The 18,844-nt window shown below is 40.0% G+C and overlaps 1 protein-coding gene across 1 annotated transcript in view; it reads right to left on the reverse strand.

Moving 5' to 3' along the window:
* LOC134540310 (glutamate receptor ionotropic, delta-1-like) overlaps nt 1–18,601 on the reverse strand; it is a 40,652-nt gene extending 22,051 nt beyond the window's left edge. Inside the window, exons 1-8 of the mRNA XM_063382970.1 lie at nt 18,508–18,601; nt 17,183–17,349; nt 13,658–13,872; nt 11,344–11,652; nt 7,228–7,328; nt 5,577–5,753; nt 1,894–2,132; nt 52–266 (exon numbers count right to left, since the gene is read on the reverse strand). Of these exons, the coding sequence (XP_063239040.1) occupies nt 52–266; nt 1,894–2,132; nt 5,577–5,753; nt 7,228–7,286 (690 nt within the window). The 5' untranslated portion in view covers nt 7,287–7,328; nt 11,344–11,652; nt 13,658–13,872; nt 17,183–17,349; nt 18,508–18,601. The remainder of the gene's footprint in view (nt 1–51; nt 267–1,893; nt 2,133–5,576; nt 5,754–7,227; nt 7,329–11,343; nt 11,653–13,657; nt 13,873–17,182; nt 17,350–18,507) is intronic.
* Between the last annotated feature and the right edge of the window lie 243 nt (nt 18,602–18,844).

Below are 18,844 nucleotides of genomic sequence, written 5' to 3' on the forward strand. Positions count from 1 at the left end.
TGAGAATGAACGACAAACTGGGCCACGCCGGGAACGGACGGCCAAACCGACCTGCAGGACGTTGTACTCGGCGCTGTCCTTCTTGACCCCGAGGCGGTAGTCGGTGGCCAGCAGGCCCTCGAGGGACGCGAAGGGCAGCCGGTGGTAGCGCACGGTGATGGAGGCGACGAGGCGGCCCGAGTAGGCCGCAGCCAGCACCACGCCGGCGACGTGCGCGCCAATCAGCACGGCGCGCCACGACACGCACCGCGGGGCCGTCGCGTGACCTGCCCCCGACACGACACGTCAGAGGGAGCGAGGGGTGTTCCGATTCACTCCTATCTTTGAATATACATACTGTATAGAAGTCGCCAGCCCAGGTTAAAATTTCTAATACAATTTAAGAGGCCACTCCAGTGTTTCAGGGGCACTACGCAACCCGCGTTAACCTCATAAGATTCAATGCTATTTTCATTTTGCTTATAACTATTTAACTAATTTAGATTTCGAAATGATGCTTGCTTGATACGTAAGGCAACGATGCTCTTATCAAAGCCCCTTTCTTCAAAAACGTGCATAAATTATGGTTTTATACTAATCTTTACTAATATTCATAAGTGTATTGTCTAGGTTTGAACCATAATTTATGCACGTTTTTGAAGAAAGGGGCTTTGATAAGAACATCGTTGCCTTACATATCAAGCAAGCATCATTTCGAAATCTAAATTAGTTAATTAGTTATAAGCAAAATGAAAATAGCATTGAATCTTATGAGGTTAACGCAGGTTGCGTAGTGCCCCTGAAACACTGGAGTGGCCTCTTAAGGTAGTTGGTTAATACACCGCCGCAATCGCCACCATCTCCAGGGCATCGACTTGTGGTGGTCCCTAGCGGACAAGTGACGAACTCTTCAAACATCCCCTTCCCCACCTTCCCTCAAACATGCGTTGTCCTCCACCCACCCTCCACCAAACCTCTCATCCCTACAGTCTTGTGACGCACAAACTCCCGTTGAACGACCTTGAGCTGCAGTGAATGTTGGGTAGGGGGGTGCGGGGGGAATGACAGCGGGCGACAGTGCTGCGCTCTAACGTGTAAATAACAACCTAAGATGATACAGGGCACTAACGGCAGTGCACTGCAGCGGTGAAGTTCCCAAGCTGCTAATCATACGCTCCTGAAAAACGTAGAGTAAATCCTATCCACTCGCGACTTCTATACAGTATATGTATTCAAAGCTTCTATGGCATGCACTGTATCATGGTATGCTGTGAAGGAAATTAACCCACACTGACTGTGAAAACGTGAGAAATAATAATTGTATGCTGTATCTGTGCAAGGTAAGATCCAGTGGCAAGATCACGACACACACGAGGGAATCAGCGCAATCGAATGACGTGATGCCACAGTAAAACATCTGTTCAATGACTATGGGTGTAGATCCTAGGCAGGTCCCTTCCCCCCCCCCCCCCCCCCCTCCTTTTTCACCCTTGGAGCTTGCTTGAGCTTCAAATTCGTTAACTGTGAAACCAAAATTATAATAATAAATCTCTGCCTTCCAACTTCCAGGTCAATCCTAAAAATCTTCGCCCCTTGTCAACAACCAAATAGTTTTTTTTATACACATCCTGTACCAAAACGACATCGGTTATGACAATGGTTATTACCATGGAAAACAAACACAATCAAAATACAATGAATGGTTTTTTTTATTAGTAACAATACCTCTTTCTATGAATTTACAAAAGGACTAGTTTCATTCTAGTGGCAATACTAGGGCTTGTGTGAAGGCCTATTTTCAGTTGCCACCTGGTGATCCAGTATTTGCTTGCTCATCGTGTTTTTTTTGCGAACGAACGACAAATGAAAACAAAACGACCAATGACAAATTGCTCTTTAAGTTGGTTCTGTCACCTTGGCTGCAGAACAGAATGCCAAAGATGCAGCAGGCAATGTACACCGGCGAGTGTAGCAGAGCCTCCGAGGGCGTGATGACGTCGAAGGAACGACCCACGAGCCGCGCGAAGCAGAGGTAGGTGAACGTCACGACGGCGAGGAACACCAGGAGCATCCACATGCGCCAGTCGAACGGGGCGACCAGCCCCTTCCAACCAACCTCCCTTCCGTCCAGGCGCCTGACGAACATGTAGAAGCTGTAACAAATGAACAGATGGATCGACTAATCACTCAAGTCTCCGGTTTTTACTTAATGTCGCAAGACTAAGGCCTATTTTATGAACTATGCAAAAACGCAAGAATGCAAGGGGTAAAAACATTCCGCAGCTACATTTTTGAGAAACGGTTTACACAGGGGTGCCCACAAGGGGGGGTAACGACGCAGACTGCGTCATTAAAATTTCAGGGGGGGGTGGTTAAAAGACGAGAAAAATGTATATATTATTTACATAATTATAGCTTCTAATGTGAAAAAACATTTCTGGTGCTTTGATAATTGAAAGGATCTTGTAAATCAAATTGGCAACCCCGCACTTTCCTCAACAAAAGCAGTTTGGCATATGTCGGTTAAGGATGGAAATATTACCTGATATGACCAAAATTATTATTAGAAAATCAGTTTTAATTAAGGCAAAATGTGATAAAATATAATACTAAAAAGTATATTATAAAATAATTGAGTAAATCATTGAGAAAAATGCATAAAAAAATTCGGGGGGGGGGGGGGGGGCCATCATTAGGTTAGGGGGGGTGAGTCATAGTGTTGGGGGGGGGGGGGGGGCACCTCTGGTTTACAGACTATGCAAGAAGCAATAACGCAATGCAAGTACTGTTCAACTTCCAACTTTATGTGTTTTGCCTCGTGTTTCTGATAGTCATATTGGTAAGAGAAAATTTCCAAAAACTGCCACAGACACAGATATTTTGCACATAGAAGCCTATGATATTCTGTTTATTATATACACAACATATTCACATTTTCAAACATTGAAAGAAAATGACAATTTAATCAAATTGTTTACTTTTTGGTTTCCTTGATAAAATTTTAATCATCAAAAAAAGCCTGGAGTATAAATTTGTTTGCTATTGTTTTACAAGTTTAATTTAAGTGTTGGTAACATCTTGCGACTTGCGTGTGTTATCTGATCGTGATTTTCTTCCATTGGTTGTGTGTTGCAGTGTTACCATGTTGTGTACCTTGCGTAGTTTATAAACATGGCATAATGCGAGAATATTACCATCGTTTATAAAGCAGGAAATGTCATTAAAATGTACAGATAGACGCCTAAATGGTTCCAAACATATGTATCTTCGATTTATGAGAATTTGTATATTTTCACGATTGTATAGTATTTCTAATGTCACTGACCTAATCTTAAAAAACATTTAACTTTCAAAACAGGAAAAAAAAAAACACCATGATATCCATGAACGTGGACTCCTGTTAAAGACATAGATTTCTCTTATAGTGCACAAAAATGCAAGACATTGCCAACCTTAAAACTCAATATTTTAAAACCATGAAAAAATTTACTTCTCTGACTTTTTTTTTATATATATTAATTCATGTATAACGTGAAAGAAAGTGAAATTCTCAATCATTTATCAGAAAGAATAATTTTCTTTCACATTAATGAGTTAAAAAAGTGAAAGCATGTTGCATATACTCACATACTGATTAAAGATCATTATACCCTTTTATAGTCCTAATTCAAGCATTTTTTTTTTTTTTTTTTAAGTTTTAGTAACACCCACTTCAAATAGAGATTGCAGAAGTGCAAGCCGAATTGCAAGAATTTAAAAGTTGGCCAATGGCAATTTATGAACAGCGATGCTAAAACATGGTTAATTAAGGGCCCTGTCTACCTGAGCACATATATGGTATGCAGAGCTTCCGAGAAAACCACTAAAAAGATTCTCAAGATATTCAATTGTGGGTTTGTTTATGAAAAGTATCTAAAACAGTCCTATGGCTTCAAGAAACATTCCTAATATAAGACTAATGTTTCGATTGATGTCTTTGACACTACTAAAAATAAAATAATAAAAAGATTTGTCAGACATATTTTTATAATTATTTTCTCATGATATAATTTTACAATAATGTTTAATTGACATAAAAAAGGGTATTTAGAATTTAGGAAATAAAAGTGTCTTTTTTTATAAAATCTGGTGTTTAGTAATAACCTAATAACCAAGGTGAAGTGAATAGTTTCGGAGTCCTGAAGTCAGGAAGTGTAAGGTATATTTCAAATTGATGTTTCAGGCATAAAAATGTTTTGGCAGTACATTTTGTCTCGTGGGTGACAGCAATATACTCGTATCTGTTTCTGTTGGTTACCAACTTTTCCAGTAAATGCACAAAATGCTCTTGAAAGAAACAAAATATAACTTGAGGGGTGAGGGATAAGAACCAAGAGACACCACCCTGACATTTTTTATGACAAAACTATTTAAAAAAAAGTTACTTCAAAATTTGGCTTTGTAAAACATAGTGAATGATTTAGTGGAATGGGTGAAAATAATAGTGACTGGATGCTGCTAACAGTTTTCCTTGTGAAGTCATTGGATAATAGCTTTTAATCCAATTTTTTGAGAATTACTACAACTGTAATAATCTTGCCAATGACACAATAGTATGATCTCTGAAAATCTCGTGAAGTGTAATCTCTGTCCTAACGAAAACAGATTTACTACATCAAGCATTAAAAAAAAATATTTTAAACATAAAAAGATAAAAAGGCGAAACAATGTCCATCTTTTGGTTTCCATCCCTCCCCTTAATGCTTCATCTCACCACCATGTTGGTCATTTCATTTCATCGTCTTATCCTGTAAATGATATAAATATCTCTATTGTATTTTATGTTTCGTCTAAAATTTTCTCAACATATATTTTACTAAATATTATTTAATGGTGGTAAAAAGTCATGCAAGTGATATGAATTTTCATCACAACATCTTGCAGCTCGAAGATTATTTTCGGTAAATATCTGGTGAGAAAATCTAATATGAAACATAAAGATGCCAGAGTGGTATTGGAAAAAAAAAAGGTAGATGAAAATCCCCTTAATTAAAAATGGAGTAACCGACTCTGCATGTGAGCCCGGGCCTTGAAACAGCCCTGAGGAAACACAAGTGTGGAAAATGTTTTAGGAACGAGAGAGTCGCGGCTTTGAATATATATACTGCACAGAAGTCGCGAGTGGATAGGATTTACTCTACGTTTTTCAGGAGCGTATGTAGAAGCTTGGGAACTTCACCGCTGCAGTGCGCTGCCGTAACGCCCTGTATCATCTTAGGTTGTCATTTGCACGTTAGAGCGCGGCACCGTCGCCCGCTGTCATTCCCCCTCACTCCCCCACCAAACATTCACTGCAGCTCAAGGTCGTTCAACAGGAGTTTGTGCTTCACAAAACTGTAGGGATGAGAGGTGGGGTAGAGGGTGGGTGGAGGACAACACATGTTTGAGGGGTGTTTGAAGAGTTCGACACTTGTCCGCTAGGGACCACCACAAGTCGATGCCCTAGAGATAGTGGCGATTGCGGCGGTGAATTAACCAACTACCTCAAAACCGTATTAGAAATTTTAACCTGGGCTGGCGACTTCTATACAGTATATATATTGAAAGGTCGCGGTTACCGGTCGTAGTAGACGGCGGACGAGAAGTCGACGACGGCGAGCCTCTTGCTGGTCATGGAGTAGAGCTCGAGTGCCACGTCCACCTCGCCCCGCACGACCATGCCGACCACGCCGTTCCACGAGCCGTTGTTCTCCGTCCCGGTGCCCACGTCGGGGGCCACGACGCGGTACTCCGTCCTGGCAAGCCAGATCATACTGTCGATGATGGTCGGTGATCAGAGTGTCCACAAGGAAAAAAATATTTCGTACCAACTCAGGCGAGAAAAAAGTACTAAATTATAATTTGTTGTGGTTTTAACAATAAGTTATTATGATATTGAAATGCTCTAACTTAAATATCACACCACACACACACATACATTCCATAGTTTTTTAAAAATAATCACCTACGCTTAATAATAATAATACATATTGGAGTTACTGCAATATTATTATATTAAAGAAAAAAAAGTACTAGATCTGAGCGTAAATGTACTAGACCACTACAAAACTTATAAAAGTACTAGATCCAGTACGAAAGTACTAACTGTAGACACCCTGTTGGTGATGTGGATACTTGATACTCGTGTCCCGACACGGACATACAAACTACTGAGTGGACGCCTCTGTTAAAGAGTTTGTATCTCCGGTAGGCAAGAAAAATTCCGTGGCTGTATAATGGCCAACCACATTCACAGTCACATCTGTGTGACACCTTCCTACACCATATTGTCCAACTATGCTTCCAACATGCATTTTGTAGTAGCATTCAACGATTGGCTTTTTTTAATGCAACTGGTTAGCATGATGTTATATAATGTGCAGCACTGTAGGTTTGCTATAGATATTTATATTTTGCCTTCCTTGTTGGCTCAAGACAAGATAAAAAATCAACAAAAGTGTGAGTTAATGGAATTTGGATAATTTTTTTTTTAAATTAAGCTAACAGATTATTGTATAACTGGACCAAACCTCTTAAATTCATTACTACACATTTTCTTTTATTTGCATTATCCAGCACTTTGTTTTTTTTTGTTTCAAATCAACTTGTTGGAAAATGAACACAAATACAAACCAAATGTTGATCAAGTCTGAATAATTATAATGTAAGAACATTTGAGATAAAAAAAATTTAACTGGGACAATTTTATGGTTTGTTTAAACTCGTGCTTCTCAGGGCATCAGACACAGGTGGTGCAGTCTGACCTGCCTAACGTAAAATGTTTGAGTTCGTCAGCTCTGGTCAGACAGATCAGCTACGAGCGACTGCACCATCAGCTAACTACTGAAATAATTGATCATGTGAACAAATGAAGTCCACATCTGCAACATCAGTTCCAACAGAACAGTCAGACGTAACTGCGAGAATGTGGCAGATCCTGTAGTGTATGTATGTCTGTTCTAAATTTAAAGTCACTCTGATTAGCAATTGGCTTGCAAAACAAACTTTAGCTGTATAAAGGCTAATGCAAAAAGTATGTTTGATAACTTGAAGGCAACTTGCTAAGAAAAAATGTCATCATGAAATGAGAGTGGTTAAACAAAGATGTTAGGTTAACACATCTGCAAGGAATTAGTGTTGAACTTCATTATAACAAAAACAAATGTTTTGCTATGTACTATATGGTAAAGAATGGCTATGGAAATGTTTATTAAATGTTATAATATCTACCTGAATCCCAGCTTCTGTTCCAACACATTCCACAATTTACCAACATAACCTCCGTACATTATTTTACTATTGTTGATCCACACTTGGGACGTTGGGGAAATCTGTAAAAGAAAACGAATGATAAATAAATTAATTTATAGACTCGCACTATTCTGTGGTAAAATTTTCACGACCTTATAATGAAAAGATTTTATCACTAGAACAGAAAATAGAGGGGTGCGTGTCTGTATATAATATGACTACGGATTTATCTGTATAATTATTGTTTTACTTGAGATCATAGGTTTTAAGTTGTAGATAAGCAAGTGCATGTAGTTAGCACTTAATATTCTTTATTGTCCGTTCACCGTGGTACATATACAGGCGCCATAACCGGAACTGACATTCACCTGTTATCAGTGATGCCAACCATCACGAGCAAGGCAGATGTACAACACCTTCCCCTTTATACTGCAAGACATGTGACCACTTGCAAGGGTTCTAAGGTTTACTTGTTGAGACCAAACTTACATACAAAGTTGTGCAATTGCTTATTAACAGTACACACTATAATTCAGAAAACAAGTATACTGCATGAAACACACATGTGCAATTCACAACTCACTTACAACACACTAATTGACAAGCAGACAACATTACAAATTTAAGCGCTTCACAGGCTTCACCTCCCTTCCACTTTTGGTAGCCAAGGTATGGCCACTGCTGTCTGTTGCTTCTTGAGATTTATCACCCTGCACAGTAGACACATCAGTCACTGCATTCGTTGAAGTTTGAGGCTCAAACCCCCGGAAGTCAGGCTCCAATGATGAGGTGCGTGGAGTCTGCTTCAGGCGGTTACCCTCCTCGCCATCAGTCTTGGTGTTGGGAACCTCGAGCAGGCGTGGAGCTGACTGGTGGGGCTTCTGCGAGGTAGTGGTTTTTCTCAGATGGATCACATTGCGACGCACTATCCTATCACCTGATCCTCGCACCCAATAGGAGCGAGGTGATGAGTGTTTGCCCACAATGACTCCCGGCTCCCACTTGTCATGTTTGTGGGTTTTGACAACCACAGTTTCCCCCTTAACGAATGTTATCTCCTGTCGCCTGGCCGTTTTGTTGTATACGTCTTTCATCTGCTTCTCCTTTGACATTAATGCTCTCACCACGTGTTCTGGGGAGATGACTCTAGGTCTGAGGGTGTTATATGAGACAGGCAGTTTACTCCGAAGTCTCCTATTAAATAGTAACTGAGAGGGGGACCAGTCTAAGCCAGGAAGAGGGGTGTTTCTATATTCACGAAGTAAGTTTCTGAAATCAGTGCCCTGACTTTTGCGTAGCAGCATTTTGCTAATCTTTACTGCCATTTCTGCCAACCCATTACTGCGTGGATAATGAGGACTACTAGTTCGTAGCTCAATTTCACTCAGGGCATAATACTGACGGCATTCATGAGAATTGAATGGCATGTTATCAGCCATCAGCACTCGTGGGAGACCATGAGTGCTGAATACTTGTTGCATGGCACTGATGACGGCAGAGGAAGTCTTTTTGGGAAGTTCACACACATCTATCCATTTGGAATATTTGTCCACAAGAACCAAATAATCTTTCCCAGCGAAGTCAAAAATGTCTGCACCTACTGTGTCATATGGCAGCTTTGGAATGGGATGTGGGCAGAGGGGCTGTCTGTAGTTGGCTGGGCGAAACTTCTCACACACAGAGCATTTTTGAATGAACTGCACAATATCAACTGACATAGATGGCCAGTAAAACAACTGACGGCCCTTGGACTTGGTCTTCGATTCTCCACAGTGGCCTTCATGAAGCAGCTGTAGAACATATGGTCTTAGAGCCTCAGAACAACAACCTTATCGCCGAGGAAGACTAAACCACTTTCAGCACACAAGTCATCCCGCATTTTGTAATAAGGTTTGCATACTTGAGGAACTCTACTGTAGGGGGGCCAATCTGACTGACAAAATTGGGACACTTGACAGAGAGCCGCGTCCTTAGTTGTTTCCAACTGGAACTGAAGCAAGCGTTTGTTTGACATAGGCAAGTGCTTACTGACTAATAAATAATAATTTTCTAGCTATTATATTGTGACTTAAGTAGTATGAATTGTATAAAGATTCTCAAATTTGATGGTCCTCGAAAGTAGTACCAGTGTTATCCATTCCCCAACTGTCACTTACGAAGTGTTACATTATATTTCTTTACAAAACACATGGCAGAAAGAAAGAACTGTCAAATTCGAAAAGAGTTGCATGAAATAGACTATAGTGTGAACCAAACATTTTATAAGCAGGGATCCATAGTTCTATAGCAAGGCATTGCTGAGAACGGACCGGAATAGCCAAATAAAAGGCAGAGCCATCCCAAAAAAAGAATACTGCTGTCGGTACTGCCCGGTTGCACATCAACTGTTCTAAAAACAGTCATAGATGATTCTGGTGCGTGTACTTATGTATGGCTTGTCAAGCAGTACACGATCAACATATTTTTAACGGGTGCAGCACTCGAAGAAAAATACCCACTCCTCCTTGGCTGCGCCCCGCTGATGCATACATTCTCTTCTCTTATTTCCCCTTATGACATACCTAACCCTCAAGCTCCACATCCTAGCATTGACAGCTCGCAAGACATTAAGCCTGCACTACATCGCTAGACCAGGCATTTTGAGCGAATAAAAAAAATGAAACAGACTGCAATAAGGTGTGCCCGCAATAGCAGTTTCTTTCTTATAATTGGTGGCCATGTGCGAGAGAAGCCAATTCACTATTTGACCAGGCCATTCCGGACGTGTTTGCTTCCGCTCTGAATTATTCTGATTGGTGTGCTGACAGTAGGCATGTACCCGGAAGAAACTCATCCTATCACGAAGCCAGACGATGGTACAGTGTTTAAACTCTCGGCTTTTCTCAGATTATGTTTGCGAAAAATATAGGCATTCGTAACAAAGTTTCAATGGTGCTTTGGCACCACAACTAGAATGAAATAAGTCATTCCCCATCTCTTGCAGGAATGTAAATTAAAGAAACAACATAAACGTAAACACTTTAAAGTTACGAAGGAAAGCCTTTGAGCAAGACACAAAATATAATTAAATAATCACTTCTCAACATTATATACACCAGTATGCACGCATTTGTCTCACAGTTTTATCAATGCCCCAACACCAGCTGAAACAGTTATTTGGGTTTCAGTCTCAGCAAAATTAGTCACGCTGCTATTCTATCGTGCTATTATCGAGCATCATCACCATTATGAAATAAACGACAAAGCCGGACGATGCTGAAGTACATAAACATTCGTGAGAAAGTACTTGCTACTACTTTAAAATAAATCCATATCAGTTTGAGACTTAGTTAATGATTTTCCCTTGTAGAAAAGGAAACTAAAATTAGACTGTTTAAATTGTTTCAAAAAATCTTGTTGCATGCGATGCATCTAAAATTGTACTCAAGTTTGAAATAGTTTTGAAATCAGATTGAACTGGAAAGAAAACATATACTTAACCTATTTTTGCCCCTGCATAAGATTTATCTAAGATATGAGTAAGTATCTAATGTTTAGAACTTAAAAGGAACAAAACCAGGGAAATAAATATGGGTGTTGATGGGAGGGTGAAGGTGTGAGTACCGAAGTCCTGCATCGCACAAGTAACCATGGGCGTCGCAAGGATATATTTTTTGGGGGAGGACTTGAATTGATTTAGTTGTTGAGGAATATCCATCCCCTGGGGAAAAAAAGGTGGGGGGGGGGGGGGTCCTGGGGTCCTCCCCCGGGAAAATTTGGGGTTAGAAGGTGAAAAAAAGGTGGTTTTTAGGCATTTTTCTTTCCTAAATATTCTAATTATAGTTGGTTGCAATATATATAATTTATTTTTTTATAAAAAAAATATTTTCAGAGAACAAATTTGTAAAAAACACAGTTAACATATCTGCATTCGGTATCGGACCTGATTGTGATTTTACACGAAGATTGAATTAAAAAGTGCTCACATTACCCCGATTGGACTAAATGCACCATGCGCAACATCATAGGGGTTTTATCACAGAAATCATATTTTTTTTAATATAACTACGAAACTAAATATATTATTGAGTTGCGACGCCCGTGCGAGCGACTCACGTTGAGAGCGGCCGCCCTGACGACCAGCCCGCGCAGGTCGGTCCTGCCGCGGCGCCCGGGCGTGGCAGACACTCGCAGCCCCGACGCGGAGCCCCAAGTGGCGTACAGGGGGGCGAAGACCCGGGAGCCCGGGCCCGGGGTGTACACCTCCAGCAGCTCCACGTCGTCGCCCGGCCGCGGGCTGCGCCTCCCCACGAGCACCTGGCTGTCCAGCGGCGGCGCGCGGGTCGGCGCGGGAGAGGGGTTGGCGTCACCGGGCGGCGGCAGCAGCAGCCAGCGGCACCGCCGGAACCACTCCGTCTCGCCGACCTGCCATCCAGAGCTCGAGAGTCACCGACACAGGCCGGTGATACTCCGCTGCCAGGGCCGGTGCAAGGTAAATTGACGCCCTAGGCGAAAAACCTTAATGCCCCCCCCCCACCGGCCGGACACCCCAAAAAATTTTCCTTGCCTCAAAATACATCACGTAAGCCTAAGATTTTGTCAACAATCAAATGTAAGCCAGGCTTGTGTTTTTTTTTTAAATTTTTTTTTTACTTATTACAAATCATAAAAAGGTCACCGTGGACTTTAAATAATTACTTATATCAATATAAACATTCCAAACTGTTACAAAAATCTATATTAATCTAGTTTCAATAATCGTTAAACATATCATATCAGCTGTTATGTGTCGTGCTGCGCCGCCCCCAGCTACTTGGCGCCCTGGGCGGTTGCCTAGTTCGCCTGTATGGACGCGCCGGCCCTGTCCGCTGCATGTAAGCCATGTGGGCAAAAAAAAAAACTCAGCTGACCACAACCAGGAGCGCATGCACCACCTGGTTATTGAACCTGGGACTGGTCATTCACGGTAGATACCCAGATGCCCAGAACAACTGTTCTCCCTGAGCGTGCTTCTGTCCTGTATTTACCCGCTTGCTTGATGTGTGACCTCTATTACACTACAGCATGACTAAGCCCCGGGGTTTTTCCAGGGCCTAACTTAAACTTTTTATGTTCTAGAGTTAATGTAGAGCAGTTATTCATGGCATCAATTTTTGCCATAGCTGGCTAATACCAATTAAGGCAGAAGATGCATGCTATTCCTCCATGGTTGAAACCCCGCATAGGGCATAAAGGCTTTTGCCTGAGATGCGTTTGAAGTCTTCCCTAACACAGATCCCTTACAATCCACTGTACTCAGTTTAAGTTGGGTTAGGAAAACAAACTGCCAATAATTTAGTCGAGTGGCAAGTGGCGATAAAAAGGAAAGTAAGCGAGAGAGGGTTCACACAAGCAAGAAGCGAGTTTAGATGTTTGAGTGTCTAGCTGTGAACATGCAATCCACTAATAACTCTACTAAACACCGTTGCAAGTACCTTTCCAGCAGCGGACGAGTGGCGAGAGAGGTGGGGTGGGGGAAGCTACTCGACCATCCACCATTTATTTTACTGGATCGCATTCACTCACTGCTTTACTAAACCCCTCGAATAGAGAGTTCTGTTTGTTTACTATATTATTTGCCACTTGACTAGATTACTGGTATAATGTAAACAAGCCATCAAGGAGCAATGAGCTGCTTTTTTCCAGTTACGATATGTTAAATTGAACCTTGGAAAAATACATAATACTTTACAAGCCATTGTAAAATTAGTAAAATAATAAAAATTGTTTTTTTATTAATGAGTCTATCCTTTTCAGACCTGTGTTTAACCACTCGTAACAATAATTACACTTTTATTGTAGACATGTATAAAGGACTGTAAGTTAGACATATTATTTATTAATTCCTTACTTTATTTATTCTCTAATGATCTGTGCATCATATTTTAAAAGTATGATGAAACTGCATCATGTTATTCAAGTTTGCACTCTAGTAGTGCGAAAACGAAGAAAAAAATTACGAAGATTTAAACAGCATTCGTGCATCTTCGGTTTTGTTTATTTCTGTTGCAAAAGCAAAAGGAACATTAGGTTAGATGTGATGCATAAATAAAATTCTCCCAAACATTAGTTCTCTATCTTTTCCTTGAGCAGTTACGTATTCGCACGTCTAGGTGAATGTCATTAAATTGTAATTTCAGTCATGTTATGTGACAGCATTAAAAAAATATTTAAAGATCCTGAAAATGTATTAATTCTATCAAAATGTTGGTTTTTTTTTATTCTGAACGCAAAAGTACAAGAGCAAGCGGCGAACTTGGGTTACGTTCGGGATCAATCAGGAGTCGTTGAATGTTGAAGTTAGTCAGTGATCAAGATTTTAAATCGTTACATACGTTTAAAACTCAGTAGGTAGTGTTTGTGTTGGATGAGTCATTATTGAGGTACCCACCGCATCGAGGAACTGGTCGACGGCTTGTTCCCTGGCATGCACGACATGCAAGAGACGGTGCTCCCTCGCGCAGAGACCGTGGCCGTGTGGGCTGGCGGGCGTCTGCAAGAGGCTGGCGGGTGTCTGCAAGAGGCTGGCTGCAACTGGTACGCTGGCCGTCAGCAGCTTCTGCACGTGCTGGCACCATCGCTCTGCTGCCAGGCTGTGGTCGCCTCCTGCAGACATTGGTGCTGGGTTCACGGAAGACATGCAGGGCCGGCGCGTCCACACAGGCGAACTAGGCAACCGCCTAGGGCGCCAAGTAGCTGGGGGCGGCGCAGCACGACACATAACAGCTGATATAATATGTTTAGCGATTACTGAAACTAGATGAAAATGGATTTTTGTAACAGTTTGGAATGTTTATATTGATATAAGTAATTATTTAAAGTCCACGGTGACATGTTTATGATTTGTAATAAGTAAAAAAGTAAAAAAAAAAACACAAGCCTGCTTACATTTGATTGTTGACAAAATCTTAGGCATACGTGATGTATTTTGAGGCAAGGAAAAAATTTTTGGGGTGTCCGTTGAGGAGGGGGGGGGGGGGCGCTTTAAGGTTTTTCGCCTAGGGCGCCAATTTACCTTGCACCGGCCCTGAAGACATGACAGTTGCGACGAAATTGCTGTCGTTCTCGGCATTTTGGCTTTTTAACGGTTCAAGGCATGACTTCCTTGCGTTTGACCTACAGAGTTGAAACTTGTCCCAGAAATGTCAATAATGTAAGCTTAACTTAAGCTAACATTTCATGTTATGCTCACTCAAAGCCTTGCACCTACCACCAGAGTTAAATTTGCTCGTAAAGTTCAATATAAGCTTATGCAAGCGTGTAATTAAGCTTTTATACTGCGAGTCAGTTCGAACTTGCAGAAATGTAGCAGCGATTGAAAGCACTGGTGAAGAGAAACCAAAGGGTGGCAATTCAAGCATTACTACATTTGCCACAGAGTTAAGCCGTATTTTGTCCTGCGGTACAGTGTGATGTTTGCATCGTGGAAACAATTTTAAAAAAGAGAATTTTATGGAAGTGAGTGTTTGAACGATGGAAATTCTAATTTGTACTTATTTATTTCCATCAGGCGTGGTTGAACACCATTTCCGCCATGTTTTTGGGTGATGCAATATCGCGAAGGTGGGGGTAGAAAGTGACTTCAACTATGTCACAGCCTGCTACCTCCTGAAAATCCTTGCTCGGTGAGGGAAACAGAAGTGCCACGAGAAAAAAAGTGTAGCTTGTCATCACCGGAATAAAATATAATTTTTACACAAGAAGTTTTAAAAAAACTATAATTTGGTTATTTTCGTACTAGTTTTGTCTGAGTCTACAGATAAAAAAGATAATTGGGCTTTGGTTGCTTTTAACACTTTGAACTCCTATGTCAAGGTAGGTTCACCATCTCTATTATCTGTTACAATCTTTTTATCTAATATGGCTCCCCAACAAAACAGGATTCAGAGGGGGAGCCAGTTAAGTAAATTTTGGACTACTATTTTTACATGCTTTTTAAATGCTTTATATTAGCTTCACCTGTATGTTTTTCTGTCCGTCTGTAACTCTGTCTGTCCGTCTGTAACTCTTTCGACTAAGAGTGAGTAACTCATCACAGTAAAATGTCCCACCCATTTCATTACGTTCGTTAGCCGAGTGGTCTAAGGCGCGTGACTTCTGTGAAGTCAGCTTTCGGATTCAAAGATCGTGGGTTCTACTCCCGGCCACGCTGAAAAAAAAAATGTTTTTTTTTCCCCGGTAAATTCTAATATTATATCCATACATCTAACTGCAAATGATTCGTAGAGACTTTACCATTTCTTTGTGACGTTGCAACTCCAAATAGTTATCTCAGATGGTAATAGGTAGTGTCGGTAACTCATTTCCCTATGATAATTATACATAAATATAGTTTAAAAAACTAAAAAAACATGCTTTTAAAGAATATCAAACTAAAAAGTTAAAAATATAGTTTAAAAAACTAAAAAACATGCTTTTAAAGAATATCAAACTAAAAAGTTAAAAATAAATATAGTTTAAAAAACTAAAGAAACATGCTTTTAAAGATTATCAAACTAAAAAGTAAAAAATAATTTTAAAATTAAATTTATGACAATAGTATATAAGCAATACTAGTATAAATGAGAAAAAAGCATGGGGCGCTTAATATTCAAAAAATATGGCACAAAGCGCCTCAAGCTTTTTTCTCATTTATACTAGTATTGCTTATATACTATTGTCATAAATTTAATTTTAAAATTATTTTTTACTTTTTAGTTTGATAATCTTTAAAAGCATGTTTCTTTAGTTTTTTAAACTATATTTATTTTTAACTTTTTAGTTTGATATTCTTTAAAAGCATGTTTTTTAGTTTTTTAAACTATATTTTTATATATTAAATGCTTATCACAGATGTATGTATAACTATAAACAACTTAGTCTGGATCTAATATCTAAGAGTAAGTTATTAGTATCTAGGTAATAAGTCTCATTCAGGAGATTTTACTGCGGGAAGGGTGTTCAGACTTCTGGGAGGGGCACCTACCAGAAGTCAATATTGTACCCCTGGAACTTGGAAGCATGTTGCACTGAACGATGCTGCCGGATTTAAGCAGTGGTGCACGCAGCTTCAATCTGGTGGGAGAGGAGGGAGTGGATGACAGGAGAATTTTGGGTGGGGCTAAGTAATACCTACATACCACTTAAATGAGGAGTCCAAAATTTGAAAAAGCAATATAACACATTAAAAGTCTATTTTAACCCATTATTTTTTACGTCTTGAAAACTAATTATCAAATCCGTGGTTTTATCTCATATTTTATAGTGCCCAAATAAAAAAAAAAATCATGCACACAATATAGTACTACTAAAAATGTAGAATCACACCTACATGATTTAAAAAAAAATTAAACCAACTTCAAAGGTCAGTGGTGGTCTGAAGTTTAACCCCCCCCCCCCCCCCCCCCCCAACCCAAAAAAAAAAGTCCTCAGACGCCACTGGGTTTGACGGACCACATTCGACAAAGGATTGTAGCAGGAGTTTAAAAGGGGGGAACCAGGCTCTAAGTGGGAGCAGGGGCGTAGCCAGCATTTCTTTTCGGGGGGTGTTTACTTACACCCTGCCTCCGTACTAGGGAGGGGGTCTGGGGGCCCTCCCCCGGAAAATTTTTGATTTTAATATGCAATTTGATGCTATTTAAGCACTTTCGTAATTAAAATATTGGATTTAAATAACATAAATTTGTGTCCCGACTTTATGATATTTTTAACGAGACACTAATGAAAACTCATTGCTGAATATTATGGGTTATCGGCTCAAGGGTTCTTTCTTAGTTTAATCTAAGTGCATTTGCAACAGCTAGACAAGTGTAAATTTTGTTATAAATACATATATTTTTTTTAATATTTCGGGGGGTGTTTGGACACCCAGAACACCCCCCCCCCCCCTGGCTACGCCCCTGGTGGGAGTTCGAAGAGTTCAAAGGGCCAGTCTCACCGTCAGCATGGTCGCACACCAGCTGAACACAGTCGGCGCGCAGGTGTTGCGACAAGGCGGCAACCAGCGACGCCGTGACGTCAGCGGGCAAGCCCGACGGCAGCGCCTGGCACAGACACACAGGAGCGACTATCGCCAGGAGAGAGGCAGCGCCCCCTGAACTGAGACTGCGAACACACCGAAGGACGACAGCAGGTTCTCGTGTCCACGTAATTCATGGTCAGAGGTTTCAGTGAAGTTCAGCTGAGCTGTTGCGTTTCTAGAAGAGAGGGGCAGCAACTGTCTCACGCTTAGATCGCAGTGCAGATCAAATGGCACCTACTGTTACCAGATTAATACTACCCAGGTTGTTAACATTAAAGGGTTACGCTTATAAACTAATTACCTAGCCCACATAAAAGTTGAAAAAAAAATTCTTGTTTCACTCACACGCACACACACACCTGTGATTCTAATATGAATCAGAGATAGTAATTAAACATAAATGGTTACTGACTCAAGAATTAAGATAAAACCCTGTTTCTGTTAAATGGACTTACGTGGATGTAACACCGGCAATTGCAATGATTATAAAAAAAAACAACAGAAAAACAGTTTTTTCACAGTTATCTCAATGACTAATGAATATTTTAGACTTTAGCATTACCATCTATATTTCCACTTAGCATTTAAAAATTTCCAACCAGGTAAACAATTTAGTCACGTACTAAAAAAAAAAAAAAATGTAAATGATTTTTACTATTAATGGAAAAATTATTAAGTGCAAATAAAAAAAGCTATGCTCAATGCAATATGGAGTGTAAGAAACTTTATATATAACAAGATATTCTTATAGGTGTGTAGTTTAATACAGAATAAACTATTTTAATTTTGTGTTATCATATAGAACAAATGTGTTATGACATATGTCATATCTACAGTAATATTGCAAATAGGTAGATTCCGTTATAATTGGAATGCTAATAATACCCATTCAGCAATTATAACTACACTTTTACACAATTATTTAAATAATTTAACATAGTTTGTAGCTGGGAACATGCTTTCATCAAGCACATTGTAGCGTTTTTGATTTTACACCATTCAATTTCCGTTGGACTATTTTTTTTTATTATATATTATAACGTGCGCCAACGGCCATTTATTTCTTATTCGAAGCCTTTTATTATCATATCATCCATCAAATTACCGTACTTAGAGTAACACCCATGCTTTGCCCGGGACTCGAACCCAGAGCCTATCGCACCGTAAGCCGGTGTGCATTCGACTACGCTACGGAGGTCAGCCGTTGGACAATACCTACGGTGCTAGTATATCATTATTACCAGGTAGGAGTTGCAAACTTTCTAGTAAATGATGATTCGTTGAAGTCGATATTTACTGCAGAGTTGACACACGAACGCGTAATCTGTAGCTGTAGATTTTATTTAGACATTGTAGCTGCAGAAAGTCTTTGTAGAATAATTATCCTCGACGACAGCAATTTAAACCCATGTTATACATCATCAGTTCTTGGAGGCAGAATAACTATAAAGTATTTTATATTAATAATTTTCGAAGTTATATCAATTCTTCTTAATATAATATTGATTATAAAAATTAGTAATCAGTAACTACTTTATATAACTATAGATTCAAATTATTTTCTTTTGGTATCTCTTC

Source organism: Bacillus rossius, chromosome 16 (assembly GCF_032445375.1).
Source record: "Bacillus rossius redtenbacheri isolate Brsri chromosome 16, Brsri_v3, whole genome shotgun sequence".
Taxonomy (NCBI): Eukaryota; Metazoa; Arthropoda; class Insecta; order Phasmatodea; family Bacillidae; genus Bacillus; species Bacillus rossius.